We start from the raw sequence: 21,604 nt of genomic DNA, 5'->3' as shown, positions 1-21,604 counted from the left end.
TTTGTTAAAATACCAGAGAGGAATGTCCTTCAAACGCGTTAAAACATTTGCATCATACTCCGTGCTTTTTTATATTGTAAACGTAATAAAGAGTGATGCATTACTCAGAATTTGACAGGGCTAGCCCAGCACAAGTATCAAACAAACAATGAAGGCCCACGCCCTGTTTACATCAAGACCCGATGGCAAATCCAGCCCGTGTATCTCAAACACACGCGGCTTAGTTCAATTCTACGCCAAGACTATACGGGGTTTTATAGACAGGCACACAGGTCGTCAAACAAAATAAGTGCAGGTGTCAGGCTGAATGAGACGGACAAGGTACATGATGGAAAGCAAGTTCCAAGTGGAAGTGGGTGACTTCACAATAAAAGGACACTGGGAAGGAAACAAGGTTGCTCTCACTTGCACCAGTGTTCTGGATGTTTTCTGTGCCTGACTTCTAAAGGTTTGTATCCAGACCAGGGTTAATCAATCTCCCAAAGCATACATAATCACAGTGTTACGTCTTAAAGAAGTTAACTCCACGTGGCCGCCTCTCTGTGCAGTGTCCAAACATGGCAGATGGATGACGGATCAAGACAACGGCCATTTTCAAAATGGATGAAATATCCGGCTGAGGCATTCGTCTTGTTTCGACATCAGGCAAAATAAAGAAATCAATTATCTGGAATGTAAATACAACGGGCAGCTAACAATTCGCAAAGGTGAAATCCACCCAACATCCTTGATTTTTTTTTTGTGTAAGAACTGGCGTCCCGGATGGACAATGGAAATCCCACATATTGGCCGGAATTTTACCGGCACGCCCACCCCGATTCCGGGGACGGGTGAGGCTCGGAGAATGGCATTCTCCGTTGGCTTCCGGCGGGCTCGTACGAACCTCGGGCGGACATGCCGTAAAATTCCGCCCAAAGTCTTACACCCAGAAACGACGACCCCTATTTAAGCTTCAAGTGTTGGGCTTTGAGCGTCTAACCTGAGAAGGAGTTATGTTGCAGGCAGTGGTGCGATGAGTGGTGTACCAATGTTTTTGGTGTTCACTGCTGTTTCTGGCGAGCGTTCGTAAACTCAGGAGTCAGAAACTCGGTACAACCTGGCCGAATTTGCAGACAACACCAAACTGAGGGAGCAGCTCAAAAATGACAAAATTAATTGGACAGAACACTAGTATGTAAAGTTTAATGAACAACTCCCGCACATAGGAAGGAAAGGAAATAAAAAGAACAGAGTAAAGCCTGGGCACGGTGTCAAAACAGCTGAAGATTGAGTCAAAAGCCATTCTGGGGTTTTAGGAGACAGAACCTCACTGCAGCGTGGCATGGCACAACACAGAGAGAGATTCCAGAGCGATAGGGCAGAGGTTTTGGTTCCTAAGGGCGGGGGGGGGGGGGAAGCAAACATGGAGGCAGGTGGGCATGAAAACTCTGACCATCAGCCAGCGTGCCACTTCCCAGTGGGATGTGGGGTGTGTGTGTGAGGGGGGGGGGGGGGGTGTGCGCGGCAGGGCTACCCACCTGCAAGTAGCGGGCAGCCAATCAATGAGGTTAGAGGGTTAGTCAAGGCCTATTGTCGGGGGCTAGCTGGAACTTTCCCTCCTCTCTCTGAAGGACTAGACCTGACTGGAGTTACCCTTCCAGCCGGCTTCAAGACCGCCCTGGGGTCAGGTTTCACTTCCACAATGGCAACATGACCACGGAGGGTATTTTTTTAATTTAAATTTTTTAAATAAAATTGGGAGAGGTTTTACCTCCATCTTGAGGAGCCCGCTCTCTATCTCTCTCTCTCTATCTCTTTTGTTCATACTTCCTCCTGGCCCTGCAGCTCTGAAAGCTGGATCACCATCAATAAATCAGATGGTGAGCTTACCCTCTGTCCACTAATTAGCCAATTCAGGGAACATCACCGCCAAACGATTGTTCAGTGTGATGTGAACCCCATTTGACCTCAAAGTTGGGGTCAGATCTCAAAACCGTGCCCTACAAATCAAATTTGTACTGCACAAGTCAGAGGAAGTTATACTCACAGTGTACACTGCTGTCTATGGTCAGAACCCACGACGTGCTGTGGCTAGTTCTGGTTACAAGGACACAGTTCACGTCAAACTCAGAAGGCCGAGACAAAAATGGTGTCATTTTGGCTCTTAAACGATTTGTGTAGTTCCTATTTTACCACAGATCTGAGGGGCCAAATTCCCAGGTTCACCGGCAAAGAAAGGCCAGTTTGATTGGGGCAGAGGCAATCAGACAACACAAAGCAGTGGAGGGGTCAGGGTAGGAGCAAGAACTGCCAAATGTCATCAACATACACATGGGAGCTGACACAGTGTCACTGTGGACGTGTCACCAAGGCGCAGTGTGTATTTCAGAACGAGTAGAAAGCAGATCACGGACAGATACTTGGAGGAGTCCAGAGGTAATTGCGGGGAGGGGACTGCAGGAAGAGGAGCCATTGCAGGAGTTCATCTGGCAGTGACTAGATGGGTAGGACTGCATCCAAATAATTTGATTTGATTTATTGTCACATGTATTAACATAGAGTGAAAAGTATTGTTTTTTGCGCACTAAGGGCAAGAGGGCAATCCCACAGAGATGAACAGCAGAGAGGATAGAATATAAAAGCACCGATGTCTTGCTGCATCTGTACAGGGCATTGGTGAGGCCGCAGCTGGAATACTGTGTGCAGTATTGGTCCCCTTATTTGCGGAAGGATATATTGACCTTGGAGGGAGTGCAGAGAAGGTTCACCAGGTTGATACCAGAGGTGAGGGGTGTTGATTATGAGGAGAGACTGAGCAGATTGGGTTTGTATTCGTTGGAATTTAGAAGGCTGAGGGGGGATCTTATAGAGACCTATAAGATAATGAAGGGGCTGGATAGGGTAGAGGTGGAGAGATTCTTTCCACTTAGAAAGGAAACTAGAACTAGAGGGCACAGCCTCAAAATAAAGGGGGGTCGGTTTAGGACAGAGTTGAGGAGGGACTTCTTCTCTCAGAGGGTGGTGAATCTCTGGAATTCTCTGCCCACTGAAGTGGTGGAGGCTACCTCGTTGAATATGTTTAAATCACGGATAGATGGATTCCTGATCGGTAAGGGAATTAGGGGTTATAGGGATCAGGCGGGTAAGTGGAACTGATCCACTTCAGGTCAGCCATGATCTTATTGAATGGCGGGGCAGGCTCGAGGGGCTAGATGGCCTACTCCTGCTTCTATTTCTTATGTTCTTATGTTCTTATGTTAGGAGGAGCTGGAGGAAGATGCTTTGGTCCGTCTTATCAAAGGCTGCAGAAACATCAAGAAGGATGAAGAGTAAAAGTGCCCAATGTTCAAAACAGGTAGCAGCTGCGACATTAATTTGGGCCTTTTCATTTCTGTGGCACTGACAAAAGCAAGATCAGAGAAAATAAAACATGGGAGCGACAATTTTAATCCAAGGAATCTGGAAGAAGGGGGCCTTCAAAATAGGGTGATAGTTTATGGGGGAGGGGGATGTGTTGGCAATAGCCGTTTTATAAAGAAAGGTAGATAGGGTCTGAGGAAAGGGATCCGTTTATATTGTCAGCCAGCAAGGGAAGTTGAATGGTCGACCTTTTAATAGGGATGTGGTGGAGGACAGGGAGGTGTGTCTCAAGTATAACGTGATCTCAGAACATGCAAGGTCGGGCCTAGAATAAACAAGAGCCTGATGAATGGTCGGTTGCATGGGCAAGGGGATGAGTGAGAAGCAGCAGAAGGAAATGAACAGATGGTCTCAATATAAAGAAGTCCACAAACTCCCAAGTACAGACAAATCAATTGGGGATAGGCAGGTTGTCATGTTCAACTGTTCTGCGTTTAATTATGTGAGTCTGTTCACAAATGACATTCACTCTGATTGATTGATTAAGTCTGGGTGTGGACTCGGAGAAAAGTAAACAAAACTCTAGCAACAGCTGGAATCCAGCAAGCAGCAGAAATTTTAAAGCTTTGCGAATAAAACCTGTTACACACATAGAAACCTGTGACACCTCTACGTAGCTGTTATATAAAAACATATAACATGGGGGAAGGATGCAGTTGACATCACACCAAAGAATAGGGGCTTATCCTATTATAGGATGAAGCCCATTAACACTCAAATGTGGTACAATCAGGTGTTGGGTGACTGAAGAAGCAGCAGTAGTCCCGATAAACTCATGTCTACAAAAGGGGCCATAGTGGGGAAGTGACCAGGATGAAAGAGAGTAAAGATTTCACAGGGGACATTATTCTGCCAACAAGAGCCAAAAGAAAACTAGACAGTTAGCAGTTTATAAATAAGCAGTCAGAAAACTCAACATATTTCACACCAGGCAGTGCAATCTTGTCTGGCCATGAGACGTAGAAACCTATCCGGTTCACTAATGTCCTTTAGGGAAGGAAATCTGTCACCCTTACCCGGTCTGGCCTACATGTGACTCCAGAGCCACAGCAAAGTGGTCGACTCTTAAATGTCCTCAGGGATGGGCAATAGATGCTGGCCCAGCTAGCGGTGCCCACATTCATGAATGAATAAAGGAAAGTGAAGGTCACAGTTCTGTCAGTATGTATCTCTGTGATTCCTGCAGGGACCTGTATTCTGCTGATTCACAAAAGGGACAAACTCTACTTTCTCTAAATGTACCTCATTCCATCTCAAGTTCTGCACGTTTTCCAAAGATCACAGCTGACTGGTTTGGCGAACAAGCTTCAAATTCCTGCACCTTAATGTCTCACCTTTACTGTTTCAACAGTCTGGCATGTTTTAAAAGTATCTTCAGTGGAGTTGGTGGCAACGTCCACTTTCTCAAAAGACACAATTACAGATGACTTTGTCACACCAGCACATGTTTCAGTTTCCCTGAAATCATTTACAAAGCAATTGAGGGATGCTGGGATGCGCAAGGGCCTTCTGAAGGACTTGAGCTAAGATCAACTGTTTGGACTTCCTCAACTGTAATTAATCTCATACAAAAGCAATAAATACAAAAGGTTTTTAGTCTATTGGCCAATTTTCATTGCTTGATAATTAGCTTTAGGTGGTTTCCTCCCGTGGCCTAGTGGTATAGGTCACTGAACTGAGAAACCACAAACCTAGAGTGAAGCCCTGGGTGTTCCAGGCTCAAATCCCGCCATGGGAGAGGGTAAATCGTCCTATGGGAGGCATGGGTGAGCTGAAAATCCTTTTGAAAAAATAATATAACCTGTAGGTGGTCACATAATTCTTTTGGACCTGAATGGAAGATCGCATTACCATCAAATCCACGGCAGTTTGGACTTGTGAAGTTCCCATCTATTTATCACCTTGGTGTCAGATTTGGAGCATGAGATATTGGCGTAAAATGCTAATGCTTCTGTGTGTTGGTTTAAAATTCCTCCATTTTCAACTCAGTGGGTGGTCCTTTGACTCTACAGGTATTGCGATCAGCTTCTTCAGAGCTCACTCCAACAAAATGGCATGGCACAGTGGTTAGCACTGCTGCCTCACAGCGCCAGGGACCCTGGTTCAATTCCAGCCTTAGGTGATTGTCTGTGTGGAGTTTGCACATTCTCCCCATGTTTCCTCCCACACTCCAAAGACATGCAGGTTAGGTTGATTGCCCGTCAGTGTCAGGGGGCTTAGCAGGGTAATACATGGGGATAGGGCCCTGGGTGGTATTATGGTTGGTTCAGGCTTGATGGGCCAAATGTCCTCCTTCTGCACTGTAGGGATTCTATGATTATAATCTTATACGGCAACTAGTAAACACTGTCACAGAAAAGGGTGAGATCTTCACCACCCTGAACATAATTTGCAGCAATGCAAAAACTGAAGGTAAAGATTGACACTGGAACAAAGTGCAACATATTGCCCAGCTGAATGCTACGGGTACCACACCCACGTGCAGCACTGGACCCCAGTCCCCAGGAGAACCTAGTGGCTTACGGTGAACAAGCCATCCGCACTGAAGGTGTGGGCACTCCCACACTCCAAAGATGTGCGGGTTAGGTGCATTGGCCATGCTAAATTGCCCCTTGGTGTCCCAGGATGTGTAGGTTAGCAGGGTGGATGCATAGGGTTGCGGGAATGGGGTGGGGGAGTGGGTGTAGGCCTTGATCGGATGCTCGGTCGGAGAGTCACCGCAGGCTCGATGGGCCAAATGGCCTTATTCTGCCCTGTAGGGATTCTATGAAAACACCCCCAATCAACCAGAACATACCTGGTGAGGAAGGGGGCTCTCAGCTGTTTCCCTCTCTCGCTTTGTAAGCACCGGTTGTGGAGTTGTAACCAGCACCGGCAACAGCTGACAGCTGCAAGTCAAGCTGGTGCACTGATTTGGAAATCTTCCAAGTTCTCAAACTAAGAGTCATGTCCCCAGAGGTAAAAATATATTTCACAGTAGAAAGGCAGAACATTTACAGCATTTTAAATTGTACTTATAAAATGTACTGTGTAAATGGAGAGTGATGCTGGCTCCACCAAAAAAATTAAAGTTTAAAAAATGTATTTGCCTATGGTTTTTAAAAATATATGCAACTATTTAAAAACTCCCCTTTCTGATGGTGAATTTAAAGGAATAGAAATGATGTGAGGAAAAATGTTTTCACCCAGTGGGTGGTTAGAGTCTGGATTAAACTTCCTGAGAGGGTGGTGGATGCAGGTTCCATCGAGGTATTCAACAGGGAATTGGATTGCTATCTGAAAAGAGAGAATTTGGAAGGTTACGGGGATAAGGCAGGGGAGTGGGGCTAGGTAGTATGTTCTTTCAGAGAGCCAGTGCAGACTTGATGGGCCAAATGGCCTCCCTTCTGCGCTGTACAGATTCTATAATTCCTTAAAACAAAGTGCTGGGAATGTTAGAGGTTTCAGTTTCTCACGTACAGTATCAGCACTCCCAGTTTTGCTGCAGCTTAGGCTAGACGAAGAGGGAAAACCCTCTTCTGTGCTTCAACTACACATCTTTAATTGTGGATTCATACAAACATTTCCCTCCCTAATAAAGTGAGACAACTTCATGCTCAACTGTCCTCCCAGCTTCTCCAAGTGAGACAGGGAGTTCAGTGCTAACTCCAGTGTTGGATCATGGACCGTTTTGCTTGGTGGATGCTTGACCAACCGGCTTCCAACTTCACCAACAGTCCCTTTGAGTTGTCAGATTTTGGCCCATGCTGGATTCGAACACTTGGCAACGAAAGTGCAGCGTGTTAATCTGCTCCGTTGTCTCAAGATCTTACTGTAAACTAACCACACGGCGGCTTCTTGGTGCAAACTGCCTGCTTCCCGCTTCTCATTTCTTCTGTTTGGAGGTAGGCGCGACCAGATTGGCTCTCTGAAGGAAGTCTTTCTGAGCCTGATGCCTCTGCAAAACCACCACAGCTTCGTCAACCTGGGCAGGATCACAGAGCGGACAGACGGTAAGCATAACAGGAGCAGCAGCGAGCATGCTGGAGTTAATGCAATTGGCATCCTTAACTGCATTATTGAATAATTAATCAGATTACGCGGAACACATGATGTGACTGATGTTAATAAGGTGGGTTCTTAAATTCTTTTAGCTCCAGTAACAGGGAGCTCACAGTTTCAGAAGCAAGATAAAGAATTACATTTATATATAGCGTGGCTCTGATTCCTTCCTTTACAAGTACAATGGCCATGCCATGAATCAATACAAGCCCCTGGAGATAGGTTATGACTGGTGTCAATGAGGGGAAGGTGGCTAGTGTTAATCTATATACAGTCAAATTAAATCACTATAAATTACTGACATCCAGCACTTGAGAAGCAGAAGTTTCCCCCAACAATTTTCATAACTTCACCCAGAACAAAACGGTACTCAATGTTCAATTAGATGGGTATGTATGATGGTTCTGTTACACGATTAACTTTGTTAGATATAACAATCTCTTTGTATCTTATGTCCAAACTACATTAAATCACAAATTCATTGAGAATTGAATTCTGTAAGTCAGCAAGCGTGCTGACATAAATTAAACTCAGCGCAGGAAACCGCCATGTTGTTACTAGCGGGAGAGTCTGACCCTGCAATTGACAAAACATCACGTTCGGTTTCACTCTGATTACGAGTGACTCTAGGTTTAGACATTTGGAATGTATGTTGAGCATCGCAAATCAACCCCAAAACAATAAGTCAAAAAGCTGAACCTTTTATTGCATGGTCCTGATGGACTTCATCCTAGGGTCATAAACGAGTTAGCTAACAGGATAGTAGATCCATTGGTGTTAATTTTCCAAAATTATTTAGATTCTGGAAAGGTTCCATCAGACTGGAAAGGAGCAAATAGAACCCCATAATTCAAGAAGGGAAGGAGGCAGAAAGCAGGAAATTATAGACCAGTTAGCTTGACATCTATCATGGGGAAGTGTTTGTTCTCACTGGAGCGACAGAGGTTGAGGGGCGACCTGATAGAAGTCTCCAAGATTATGAGGGGCATGGACAGAGTGGATAGTCAGAAGTTTTTTCCCAAGGTGGAAGAGTCAATTACTAGGGGGCAGAGGTTTAAGGTGCGAGGGGCAAGGTTTAAAAGGAGATGTACGAGGCAAGTTTTATTTTACACAGAGGGTAGTGGGTTACTGGAACTCGCTGCCGGGGGAAGTAGTGGAAGCGGATACGATAGTGACTTTTAAGAGGTGTCTTGACAAATACATGAATAGGATGGGAATGGAGGGATGTGGTCCCCAGAAGGGTAGGGGGCTTTAGTTCAGTAGGGGAGCATGGTCAGTGCAGGCTTGGAGGGCTGAAGGGCTTGTTCCTGTGCTGTAATTTTCTTTGTTCTTTTGTTCTAACTCCTATGAGGTCCAGGGGAAATCTCTGACTGATCTCCCTGTGGGACTTGTCGAGTACGAATTCTCCTGGTAACAGAGCTGGAACTCATTACCTGACCCTTTTATACGGCAGGCCCTGGACCCAAGCCAGGAATTGAACCCGGGTCCCTGGCGTTGTGAGGCAGCAATGCTAACCACTGTGCCACCATGCCGCCCAGAAAGAAGGAAGGGGCTTTGCATTGGCCGGGAATTGGACCCAGGCCTCCCGCGTGGCAGGCGAGAATTCTACCACTGATCTACCAATGCTGCTCTTCATTCCGGCATCTCCACATCATGACTACCATGGACACCGCAAACTGCCGGCTCCAAGTGGAGAGGATCTCCAAGAAGATCGCGCATATCGACACAGACATCAAGTTTCTACAAACATGCAAGAAAGCAGACAAGACGGCATCTCCACATCATGGCTCTTCATTCCCACAGATATAGAAGCATTATTTTAAAACACGCAAACCTGATTATTTCATAAGGACGGATTATTTCAACGCATCTCGGTGATCAAATAATTAATCTTATTTTAAATGAATATATTTGTAAACGATTAACCTGATTTTTATATTCACACTCCGCTTATTCAAGTGGATTTAAATCCCACCCACATGGGTTGCGACCATCCCGGACAAAATTACTCCATTTCAAGGTTACCTTAGAACGAAGGGAATCCGAGCATTCCAAATACTGTAATAATTCCGAGTTATCCAACTCCAGCAACATTCCAGTGATTTTTCCCGCCATGGAAGGATGTAGAATTTGTATCAACGGGAAAAGACGTTCACCTGAATATATATTCACAGGACAGAAGATGGGTCTTAGTAATAGCAATGAAACTCCTGCAGCAAAACCAAAAATAAAACAGGATTTCTTTTTTCATGTTTCATAGGAACATTTCTTTCATGGGATGTGGGTGCCATTGGCAAAGCCATCCTTGGGAGAAGGTGGTGGTGAGCCACCCTTTTTGAACCACCAGCAAAATATTTTCCCCCCAATTCCCATTGACTCCAGTTTCGCTAGTGCTCCTTGATGCTGGTTAAATGTGGCCTTGATGTCAAAGGCAGTCACTGTCATCTCGACTCTTAAATCCGTCCTTTGGACCCTGTTTGAACCAAGGCTGTAGTGCGATCCGGAGCTGAGTGGCTTTAGCAGAACTCAAACTGAGTGTCAGTGAGCAGGTTACCACTGTGCAATTGCAGCTTGGCAATGCTGTCAACAACCCCTTCCATCACTTTGCTGATGATCGAGAGTGGGCAGCTCGTGCTAATTCACTGGGTTAGACCATAAGACCATAAGACATAGGAGCGGAAGTAAGGCCATTCGGCCCATCGAGTCCACTCCACCATTCAATCATGGTTGATTTCAACTCCATTTACCCGCTTTCTCCCCATAGCCCTTAATTCCTCGAGAAATCAAGAATTTATCAATTTCTGTCTTGAAGACGCTCAACGTCTCGGCCTCCACAGCCCTCTGTGGCAATGAATTCCACAGACCTACCACTCTCTGGCTGAAGAAATTTCTCCTCATCTCTGTTCTAAAGTGACTCCCTTTTATTCTAAGGCTGTGCCCCCGCGTCCTAGTCTCCCCTGCTAATGGAAACAACTTCCCTACGTCCATCCTATCTAAGCCGTTCATTATCTTGTAAGTTTCTATTAGATCTCCCCTCAACCTCCTAAACTCCAATGAATATAATCCCACGATCCTCAGACGTTCATCGTATGTCAGGCCTACCATTCCTGGGATCATCCGTGTGAAAGAGGGAGATGGGTTGGATTATGCTTTATGTGGACAGGACATACCTGGGCAGTTTTCCACATTGTCAGATAATCACTAATGTTGTATCTGTACTGGAACAGCGTGGCTGGTTCTGAAGCACAAGTTGTCAGTACTATTGCTGGAATATTGTCACGGCCCATAGCCTTTGCAATATCCAATGCCTTCAGCCATTTCTTTATACTTGGGAGTGAATCGAATCAGATCGGCTGAAGACTGGCGTCTGTGATGTTGGGGACCTGAGGAGGAGGCCAAGATGGATCACTCACTCAGCAGTGCTGGCTGAAGATAGTTGCAAATACTTTGATTCTGACAGAACTAGTAGTGTTAGTCAGATTACCTCAGTGGTTTGAGATGGTACTGGCTGGGGAATGGAGTGGAGCTGTAAAGTAGATGGAATATAATGTGAAGAAGGAAAGTTAACTGCAGCTTTCATTTTGTTTTCTAAAGCTGTTTGCCAAATACTGTATTCCCAACCTCCTCCCCCTGTATAGCCTGATCTGGGGGACTGTGAACTAACTTCTGCGATCCCACAACCCATGGCTCAAATCAAAACCCTGCAGTCCTGCCGCATCCAGCTGTGAATGGCGATGGACAATTCAACAAGTAACTGAAGGAGAAGGAGGCTCCACAAACATCCCCATCCTCAATGGGAGGGGGGGTGGAAGAGAGAGACCAGCACTGAGTTTCACATACCCAATAGTTGCTTCTGCTCCTGGAAGGGGAGTGCTGAAAGCATGGTGGCTGTGAGAGGTTCCTGCTCCTTCACTGATGTATTACATTGTTGTGGCTGGAAAATAACAGGAGAGAATTAATGGAACTTTAATCAGATTATGCACTCGCCGGATTCACAAGCTCCCTGCTGCACACTGACCCTATAAAGATGGCGGATTCACATGCTCCCTGCTGCACACTGACCCTATAAAGATGGCAGATTCACATGCTTCCTGCTGCACACTGACCCTATAAAGATGGCGGATTCACAAGCTCCCTGCTGCATACTGACCCTATAAAGATGGCGGATTCACATGCTCCCTGCTGCACACTGACCCTATAAAGATGGCGGATTCACATGCTTCCTGCTGCACACTGACCCTATTTAGATGGCGGCCTCACATGCTCCCTGCTACACACTGACCCTATAAAGATGACGGATGGCCTCACATGCTTGCTGCTGTACTTTGCCCCTATAAAGGTGGCGGAGTCCCTCTATTTGTATTAATTTGTACATGTTCGCGGGCGTGGACATGTGACTGGGGGAAGGCCACTGCCAACATCCATTGCCCCACTCTCCCTGTGACCCCCACACTGTGAGATCCCTCCCCAACAGAATTTGTCTTTTCCCTAGCTCTCACACTCCATGATCGTGGGAGCATTATTCTGAAAGCGACCACCGCCGCCTCCTCCCCTGACTGACCAGCAGTTCTGGACAGGCGGGAGCCGTCTTCCGGAATCTGCACAGTCTGGAGGAAGGCCACTGCTGTTCACTTAACTGCCTGATGAGCAGAGGATACCCATCTCCCTCCTCAGAGTCAGCACAGATATCTCGCCACTATTTTAGGTAGCGAGCGAGACACTGGCCAAGAACGGAAGATTCCACCCAGTGTCCCTTATTGCTGACATGAAGACATTATTTGTCAAATCAGAAAGATTATAGGTTGTAAATCAGTATAAAACAAAACGTCTACTGTTAGATGAGATTCCATGAATGGGCAACACTTGCTGAGTGTGCTCATAGCTACACTAATAGCTAATTTAAGATAATTTAAGACACTTGGAAAGGTCCCCAATTATAGAAAGGATATTATTAAACTAGAAAGAGTGCAGAAAAGATTTACTAGGATGCTACCGGGACTTGATGGTTTGAGTTATAAGGAGAGGCTGGATAGACTGGGACTTTTTTCTCTAGAGCACAGAAGGCTGAGGGGTGATCTTATAGAGGTCTATAAAATAATGAGGGGCATCGATCAGCTAGATAGTCAATATCTTTTCCCCAAAGGTAGGGGAGTCTAAAACTAGACGGCATAGGTTTAAAGTGGGAGGGGAGAGATACAAAAGGGTCCAGAGGAGCAATTTTTTTTACATAGAGGGTGGTGAGTGTCTGGAACAAGCTGCCAGAGGTAGTAGTAGAGGTGGGTACAATTTTGTCTTTTAAAAAGCATTTAGACAGTTAGTTGGGTAAGATGGGTATAGAGGGATATGGGCCAAATGCGGGCAATTGGGACCAGCTTAGGGGTTTAAAAAAAAAGGGTGGCATGGGCAAGTTGGGCTGAAGGGCCTGTTTCCATGCTTTAAACCTCTATATTGGCCAGAACTCTACCACCTCACCCGTCACTGAATCGGAGCTGCCGAGGGTCCGACAACAGAAATCTCCGTTGACCTCAGGCGGGAATTTCCGGTCTCACCCGCACGAGGCCGTAAAATCCCGCCCAGTCAAGCTCATTTACATTTGCTAGAAATATCATACATTCGTGCAGTGGGGCCCATCCTCTGCAAACAAAAGGAATACGTGCAAACATTGTGCCTTTTTTTGAGTTATCCAGGAACCTGGGGAGCCTAACGTTTCCCCACTGATTTCTCCATGCCAACATCTCAGCCAATCACAGTCAACTTGCCAGCCAATGGGCACCCCTTTCCCCTGCAGTATAAATTTGTTTGTTTGAAATTTGGCATTCTTGCATTTGTCCTGATGGGTGCAAGACTAAAAGCTTCGACAACATGTGCCTCCCTTCACCAAAATTCAAGATCCGGATTAAATAAAAGCCCCTCTGCAGTATCAGTCACGCGCGCAAGTTTGAAATGCTCTGAACTGTTCTCAAGTTAGGAAGTGTGACCAAAATCATTTCATTGGACCAAATGGAATGCAGCCAAACAAATTAAACCTAATCACACTCCTGAAGAGCAGAAGTTCTTGCAAAGAGACCGTTGATACCTGGTGCCTAATCCGGGTTGGTAGAGGGATTGCTGGTAGGACAATAGGAGCTCTGCAAGAAGCAATGGTGTAACGACCATTCATCATCATACCTGAAATACAAAAATGGTGTTTCCAGGCTTGAGAATTTACTATAAAGAACAAAGTTTATTACATTTCTCTTTTAGACCATAAAATATAGGAGCAGAATTAAGCCATTCGGCCCATTGAGTCTGCTCTGCCATTCAATCATGGCTGATAAGTTTCTCAACTCCAGTCTACACCTTTTTTCCCTTAACCTTTGATCCCCTTACCAATCAAGAACCTATCTATCTCAGTCTTAAATACACTCAATGACCTGGCCTCCACAGCCTACTGTAGCAATGAATTCCACAGATCCACCATCTTCTGGCTGAAGAAATTCCTCCTCATCTCAGTTACTCTGAGGCTGTGCCCTCAGATTCTAGGCTCTCCTACTAAAAGAATCATAGAATCTCTTCAGTGCAGAAGGAGGCCATTTGGCCCATTGAGTCTGCACCAATCACAATGCTACCCAGGTCCTATCCCCGTAACCCCACATATTTACCCTGCTAATCCCCCTGACACTAAGGGGCAATGTGGTAAGTGCAGACTCGATGGGCCAAATGGCCTCCTTCTGCACTGTAGGGATTCTATGATTCCATTCTATGAAAGAGAGGGATGAGCTTGGATAACAAGGATAACAAACGGCTACTGTTTCCACAAAATATAGGAATAATCACAATACAAATAGTAAACTGACAATTTAATATCACCAATTGGGCGGCACGGTAGCACAGTGGTTAGCACTGCTGCTTCACAGCTCCAGGGACCTGGGTTCGATTCCCGGCTTGGGTCACTGTCTGTGTGGAGTTTGCACATTCTCCTTGTGTCTGTGTGGGTTTCCTCCGGGTACTCCGGTTTCCTCCCACAGTCCAAAGATGTGCGGGTTAGGTTGATTGGCCATGCTAAAAAAAAGAAATTGCCCTTAGTGTCCTGAGATGCGTAGGTTGGAGGGATTAGTGGGTAAATATGTAGGGATATGGGGGTAGGGCCTGGGTGGGATTGTGGTCGGTGCAGACTCGATGGGCCGAATGGCCTCTTTCTGTACTGTAGGGTTTCTATGATTCTATGAATTGGATATATTCTGATCACTTCAACTGCGATGGAACCCTTACGAGAATCACTTTACTTTTTGTTCACATGGTCAATGTTGTACACTATCAGCCTTAGTGCAGTGACAGTATTCTCAAATCCCACTCCAGAGACTTGTCCACATAATACAAGTTCTGATTCCAGTGTAGTACTGTGGGAGAGCTGCACTGCCAGAGGTGCCACTTTTTCAGGTGAAATGTTAAAGTGAGGACCCAGCCACCCTCTGTGAACTAGACCCCAGACACTACTTTAAAAAAGGGAGAGCGAGTCCCCCAGATGTCCTGGCCTTAAAATTCATCGTTCAACTATCACCAAAACAAAATAATGATTGGATCATTATCTTGCTGGTGGGATCTTGCTGTGCGCAAACTGGCTGTCGCACTGCTTACAACGTAACAGTAGTGACTATACCATGAGGGCATTTTCTTAAATGCAAAGTACTTTTGTGATGTCCTGAGGTTGCAAAAAGTGTTAAATAAATGTAACGTAATGTTAATTTATTAGTCACAAGTAGGCTTACATTCACACTGCAATGAAGTTACTGTGGAAATCCCCTAGTCGCCACACTCCGGCACCTGTTCAGGTACACTGAGGGAGAACGTAGCATAGCCAATCCACCGAACCAGCACATTTTTCGGATTGTGGGAGGAAACCAGAGCACCAGGAGAAAGCCCACGCAGACACGGGGAGAACTTGCTGACTCCACACAGACAGTGACCCAAGCCGGGAATCAAACCCAGGTCCCTGGCGCTGTGAGGCAGCAGTGCTAACCACTGTGCCACCGTGCCGCAAGTCGTTTGTAATGCTTCACTCTCTATACAAAATGTTTCCATCCTTACCCCTTTGCTGATTGCCTGGGAGTCCCCTAAGACCATGAGCGTTGGCTATTGAGGTTGACGAAGGCCAGGACATGAGCCTGTGAGCATCATTTGGCAAAGACTGGAAAGCAGCTAAGAGACAAAAAACAAAATCCTTTCTTTTAAAACAAATGTCATGTCTTTTTGAATTTTTCCAGCAATTGCGTTTGGGGAATAAAAACTCGTATATACACATTCTGATTTTCTAAATCATGTACATTTCATTCAAAATGGACATAGTGGGGGCTAAAATAGTGGAAAACTCAGCCTTGATGTTGCTTTTCTCAAAGATTGTAACCCAGATTCAACTTTCCTTCTCCCCTATGTGCTATGCTTTGTCTGTGTAGCACGCAAGAAACAATATTGTTCACTGTATCCCAATACATGTGACAATAATTAATCAAATCAAAACGACAGCACAGTGATTAGCACTGCTGTCTCACAGGGCCAGGAACCCACGCTCAATTCCGGCCTCGGGTCACTGTCTGTGTGAAGTTTTCACATTCTCCCCGTGTCTGCGTGGGTTTCCTCCAGGTTCTCCGGTTGCTTCCCACAGTCCAAAGATGTGCAGGTTAGGTGGATTGGCCTTGCTAAATTGCCCCTTAGATGTCCCAAGATGTGTAGGTTTGGGGAATTAGCGGGGTAAACACCTGGGGTTACGGGGAACAGGTCTGGGTGGGATTGCGTCTTCGTGTCAGGGGGATTAGGTGGGGTTACAGGGATAGGACCTGGGTCGTATTGTTCTCTGTGCAGACTCAATGGGCCAAATGGCATCCTTTTGCACTGTAGGGACTCTATGATTCCTATGAAGCTTTAACCAAAATAGTGGCCTAATGCTGACTGCTTTTGTTAGGTGAGAGTTACCTGGATTTTGTTTAATCTGTTTCAGGTAAACCTCTTGCCAAAATCCTCCACTGCTCATTCACATAGCTTCCCCTCCTCCCAATTCCAAAAGACCAGCGAACTGAGAACTGCCTATAGTTACACCAGCTCTGAACAGGTTATAAATGTACGTACACCACTTTGCACGGGGCACGGCTTGAACGCATGTATCTGTTGTTTAATTAAGATTGTTTAAGGTGTGGTTTCCCTGTAGTACACTTCATCTGGAAAAATTCAGAAAGAATGTTCCCGCTGGTGGGGGAATGCAGAACAAGGGGTCATAGTTTGAGGATAGGGGGTAAACCTTTTAGGACTGAGGCGAGGAGAAATTTCTTCACCCAGAGAGTGGTGAATGTGTGGAATTCACTACCACAGAAAGTAGTTGAGGCCAAAACATTGCGTGAATCCAAGAAGGAATTAGATTTAGCTTCTGGGGCTAAAGGGATCAAGGTATTGAATTTGATGACCAGAATGAATGGCGGAACAGGCTCGATGGGCCGAATGGCCTACTCCTGCTTCTATTTTCCCCATTTCTGTGTCAATTATTAATGAGGTGATGAATTATGTCAAACACATCATTAAATAATAGGCCACCGTGTGATGAAAATGCACATCTCTCTGCTCCATGGAGTCATACCTCAATGCTTCTCTACGATACTTCAACAGTAAGCACATCTGTGCAGTCACATCGTGTAAACAGCCCACTGCCAACAGCAGAGAAACAAATCATACTGTAAAGAGGGACGTTTTATTTGATTTTTAAGTTTCTGATGTAAAGAGCCATTTGCCTCAGAATATATTATGACATTTATTGGACTCTGCATACAGAAATGATGTTAGCAGATTCACACATCAAAGCAATTTCGCAGTAAGTGTTTCCCTGACATTACGGCTTTTCATTCCCCAGTACATTTTATGTTCATCAAGGTGCTGTTAAAACACCAGTTTGATGCCTTCCATTTCTCACACCAGCCATCACGTCGCATGTCTCAGTCAGACTGACAATTCTGCGCTGAAATGGGAACAGTTTTGTGGTTCAATTTTTGTGCTTGCCAGGGGTTGAACCGAGAAACACGTTTCGCCCAAGATTCTTACAAGCATAACAGGCTCCCTGTTCATCAAGCTGGGATGGATTTGAACTCAGTTCCCATAGGGGAAAGACTGATGTCTCACCAACAGCACAACCCAGGGTCCACTCTCCCTCTCCCCCCGCCATTTACACTGTCATCTTGGGGCTGAACAACACCAGTATCTGTAGAACTCCTTACCATTTATCTGAGGAGTTACCATTGTCCAAAGACCTGGAGATGGTATTAAAGGTTGTTGATGGGTGCCAGGATTTGGCATGGATTGGAAATCAGCTGAAATAGTAAAAGAAAATGTTCTGTCTTAAAACCACTAAACACACACTTATAAATGTTTAGGGAAAAAAATTCAATTAAGGCGCGATTCAGATCCCAATTAATTCATGAGGTATCTACATAATGGTTTCAGGTTTTTACGTTTATTTATTCGTGTCACAAGTAGGCTGACATTAACACTGCAATGAAGTTATTGTGAAGATCCCCTAGTCGCCACACTCCGGCGCTTATTCAAGTACACTGAGGGAGAATTTAGCACGGCCAATGCACCTAACCAGCACGTCTTTCGGACTGTGGGAGGAAACCGGAGCACCCGGAGGAAACCCACACAGACACGGGGAGAACATGCAGACTCCGCACAGACAGACAGTGACCCAAGCCGGGTATCGAACCCGGGTTCCTGGCGCTGTGAGGCAGCAGTGCTAACCATTGTGCCGCCGTGCTGCCCAAGGTTGGCTGGTGAGTCCAACGATGGCAAATTCTCCCACGTGCAGTTAAGTGTGAAAATCTGGAAGCCATTGTCTGAGATACCCTGTCACTCCACAGGATGAGCTATTCTCATGAGCAGCCCTCACCGGTAGATTCAGCACTGATAGGGAAGGCAATGGCCTAGTGGTATTATCGCTAGACTATTATCCAGAAACTCAGCTGGGGACGCGGGTTCGAATCCCACTACAGCAAATGGTGGAATTTGAATTTGATTTTAAAAAATATATCTGGAATTAAGAAACTACTGATGACCATGAAACCATTGTCAATTGTCAGGAAAACCCATCTGGTTCACTAATGTCCTTTAGGGAAGGAAATCTGCCGTCCTTACATGGTCTGGCCTATATGTGATTCCAGAGCCGCAGCAATGTGGTTGACTCTCAACTGCCCTCCAAGGGCAACTAGGGATGGGCAATAAATGCTGGCCAGCCAGCGATGCCAATAACTAAGAAATGAATTTTTAAAAATGCAATGGCATAATCCTGCCTATTGGCTGCTCACTAAAGACAGCAGAAAAAAGGAGAGCTGGTGCACTCAGGCGTCTGAGAGCTTTTAGTGGTGAGATAAGTGATAATTACTGAAAACAACCTCTCTGACTCTGAAAAATTCATTTTACAATTGTGGAGCCTCATTCTCAGAGTTTTTTTAAAGAAAATTTTATGTTTGCTTGTTCTGCCCGTCTCTTTTATCTCTTCCCTTAATCCAATTACGTTCCCTAATCTTTGTTTCACCTTCTACACATGATTTAAATCAAAATCATATTTGCTGCTTCATACACCCTGGTTGTTTCATGTGTGGATTCTTCAATTTGATTGGTTGGAGAGGCCTTGCTTCTCCTGTTCACAACTGCACTCTAGAGCGGGGGTGCCCAGATTTCAGTGACTAGAGATCTAATTTTTGATAGTTATTCTAACACACTGCTCCAGCGTAGTGTTCCCACCTTTTCCCCTCACAGGGATATTCAAACATGTCACACAATAAAGACCTTAAGCTGCCTGTCTGCGGATAAAAAGAAGAAAATGCACCAATTACACTCTTGCACACTAATATGCAAAGATTTCCTGCCCTAAATGACATCAGCAAAGTGGGTGGGTCTTTAAACAACAATCTAGTATTTTTGTGATCACCGGTTCCAGAATTGTAACCCGGCTTATTTCATTGAATTTAAATTCTCCATCTGCATGAAGCGATTTAAACTTGTCCTGCAGTTCACAGATCCTGTGATGCAACATGCACTTCTGTACCCCAAGGAGTAAAAGGGTAATGTTGGGTAATATTCAGTTGGCACTTATTCATTGCGCCCAGCATGCCTGCACTTTTAACATGAATGCAGTTCTGTCATTTGGTTCCCAACCAGTGTGCCGTGGAGACCACCCCTCCCCCCACCCCACCCCCAAGTGTAAGAAGATTCAAAATGATTCAAAATTCATGTAATTAAACTAAAACTAATCTCCGTTTGCAGCTCTGTGATTGGGGGCATCTCCAAGACCCGACAGATTTTGGGCCTCCCTCACATGCGCCAGCTGGGAAAGAGCTGCACATGCGCAGTTTCCAGTTTTTAAATGTAGATCAGGCCCAACGCGGTGACCGATGGGACTTGGAGCTGAAAACAGAGGTCCCATGGGCCCGCGCAAAAAACAAAAAAACTCGAAAGCAAAAGCCCTGGGAGTAGCGAGAGAGGCAGAGAGGGTGAAAAATAAAAGGGCAAGAGAACAGGGAGAAGTTAACAATGATGTCCCCATTCAGGAAAGAAGACAGAGAAAATAGAAAGCGTTTCTCAGAGTTCTTTCATAGTATAGAGGTGCTCCGTGACATAAAAGGTTGGGAACCAGCGACTTACCCACTGGAAACTGGGTTGAGACCTAACGATAAATTCTTACAATAATGCAGTAGAGTTTACTTGTATTGCATAAGGTTTTTGCAGTCAACAGGGGTCGGCCCTACAAAGCAGCCTATGTTGTTCCATTCCAATCTATTCTACTCATTGATCCAGAGCTTTGAGTTGCCCGACCTACCCCAATTCCCCAACACCCCAACCCGTATCTCCCCACCAGATAAAGCAAGCTTCACGTGTCACGGTACTTAAATTTTAAAAAATGGCATTTTAAAATCAATAACACCAAGTAGCGTGAAGATTTATTTTCATATATTCATTTATTCATTCACGGATTGTGACCATCACTGGCAGGGTTACCCATCCCTAATTGCACTTGAGGGCAGTTAAGTGTGAACCACTTGCTGTGGGTCTGGAGTTACATGTAGGCCAGGTAAGGACGGCAGATTTCCTTCCCTAAAGGACATTAAGTTTAAGTTTTTTTATTAGTGTCACAAGTAAGGCTTACATTAACACTGCAATGAAGTTACTGCGAAAAATCCCCTAGTCACCACGCTCCGGCACCTGTTCGGATACACTGATGGAGAATTTAGCATGGCCAATGCACCTAACCAGCACATCTTTTGGACTGTGGGAGGAAACCGGAGCATAAGGAGAAAACCCATGCAGACACCGGGCGAACGTGCAGACTCCGCACAGACGGTGACCCAAGCTGGGAGTTGAACCCGGGTCCCTGGCGCTGTGAGGCAGCAGTGCTAACCACTGTGCCACCATGCTGCCTCTTAGTGAACCAGATGGGATTTTTCTGCAATCAGTGATAGATTCATGCTCACCGTTACAGAGACTACCTTTCAATTCTATATTGCTTTTAGTTAACTACATTTATTAATTAAGTTTTAATTCCCATCAGTTGCTACAGCGGGATTTGAACCCACGCCCCCAGAGCATTCGCCCAGATGACTGGATTAAGTCCAGGGACGTTACCGCTACACCACCATCTCACCTTTTATCTACAATAATTCCTCACTTAATGTTGTAGTTGCATCCCTGAGATGTTCTTTAAGTGGATCCTGGGCGGGATTCTCCGGCCTCCCAGCCACGTGTATCTCAACAGCGGGAGACGGCCCACCGGATCTTCCAGTCCCACTGCTGTCAATGGGGTTTCCCATTGATTCTACCCTACGTTGCCGGGAAACCCGCGGTGGGGGTGCGTGGTCAGTGTGACCAGAAGATCCCGCCAGCGTGAACGGCCGAAGAATTCCAGCCCAGATATTTCCACTACAATCACCATCCAGTCAGTTTAAAGTTTGTTCATGTCACAAGTAAGCTTACAGTAACACTGCAATGAAGTTACTGTGAAAGTCCCCTAGTCGCCACACTCAGGCGCCTGTTCGGGTACACTGAGGGAGAATTTAGCACGGCCAATGCATCTAACCAGCACGTCTTTCAGACTGTGGGAGGAAACCGGAGCACCCGGAGGAAACCCACGCAGACACAGGGAGAACATGCAAAC

The 21,604-nt window shown here is 45.7% G+C and overlaps 1 protein-coding gene and 1 non-coding gene across 3 annotated transcripts in view; both read right to left on the bottom strand.

The window, feature by feature from the left end:
• Positions 1-6,882: 6,882 nt before the first annotated feature.
• The window catches only part of ftr41 (finTRIM family, member 41), a 31,977-nt gene continuing 17,255 nt past the window's right edge, over positions 6,883-21,604 (bottom strand). Inside the window, exons 7-12 of one of the 2 annotated variants that reach the window (XM_078225430.1) lie at positions 17,676-17,768; positions 15,508-15,618; positions 13,517-13,608; positions 11,281-11,374; positions 9,466-9,596; positions 6,883-7,363 (exon numbers count right to left, since the gene is read on the bottom strand). In XM_078225430.1, the coding sequence (XP_078081556.1) occupies positions 7,265-7,363; positions 9,466-9,596; positions 11,281-11,374; positions 13,517-13,608; positions 15,508-15,618; positions 17,676-17,768 (620 nt within the window). In that variant the 3' untranslated portion in view covers positions 6,883-7,264. The remainder of the gene's footprint in view (positions 7,364-9,465; positions 9,597-11,280; positions 11,375-13,516; positions 13,609-15,507; positions 15,619-17,675; positions 17,769-21,604) is intronic. The other variant, XM_078225431.1, reaches the window with a different exon arrangement.
• trnag-gcc (transfer RNA glycine (anticodon GCC)) lies at positions 8,996-9,066 on the bottom strand. Its single transcript has one exon. It is a non-coding gene; the product is annotated as a tRNA-Gly (tRNA).

The sequence above is a fragment of the Mustelus asterias genome, chromosome 12 (genome assembly GCF_964213995.1).
Source record: "Mustelus asterias chromosome 12, sMusAst1.hap1.1, whole genome shotgun sequence".
NCBI lineage: Eukaryota > Metazoa > Chordata > Chondrichthyes > Carcharhiniformes > Triakidae > Mustelus > Mustelus asterias.
This window is presented reverse-complemented; position numbering and strand designations above follow the sequence as displayed.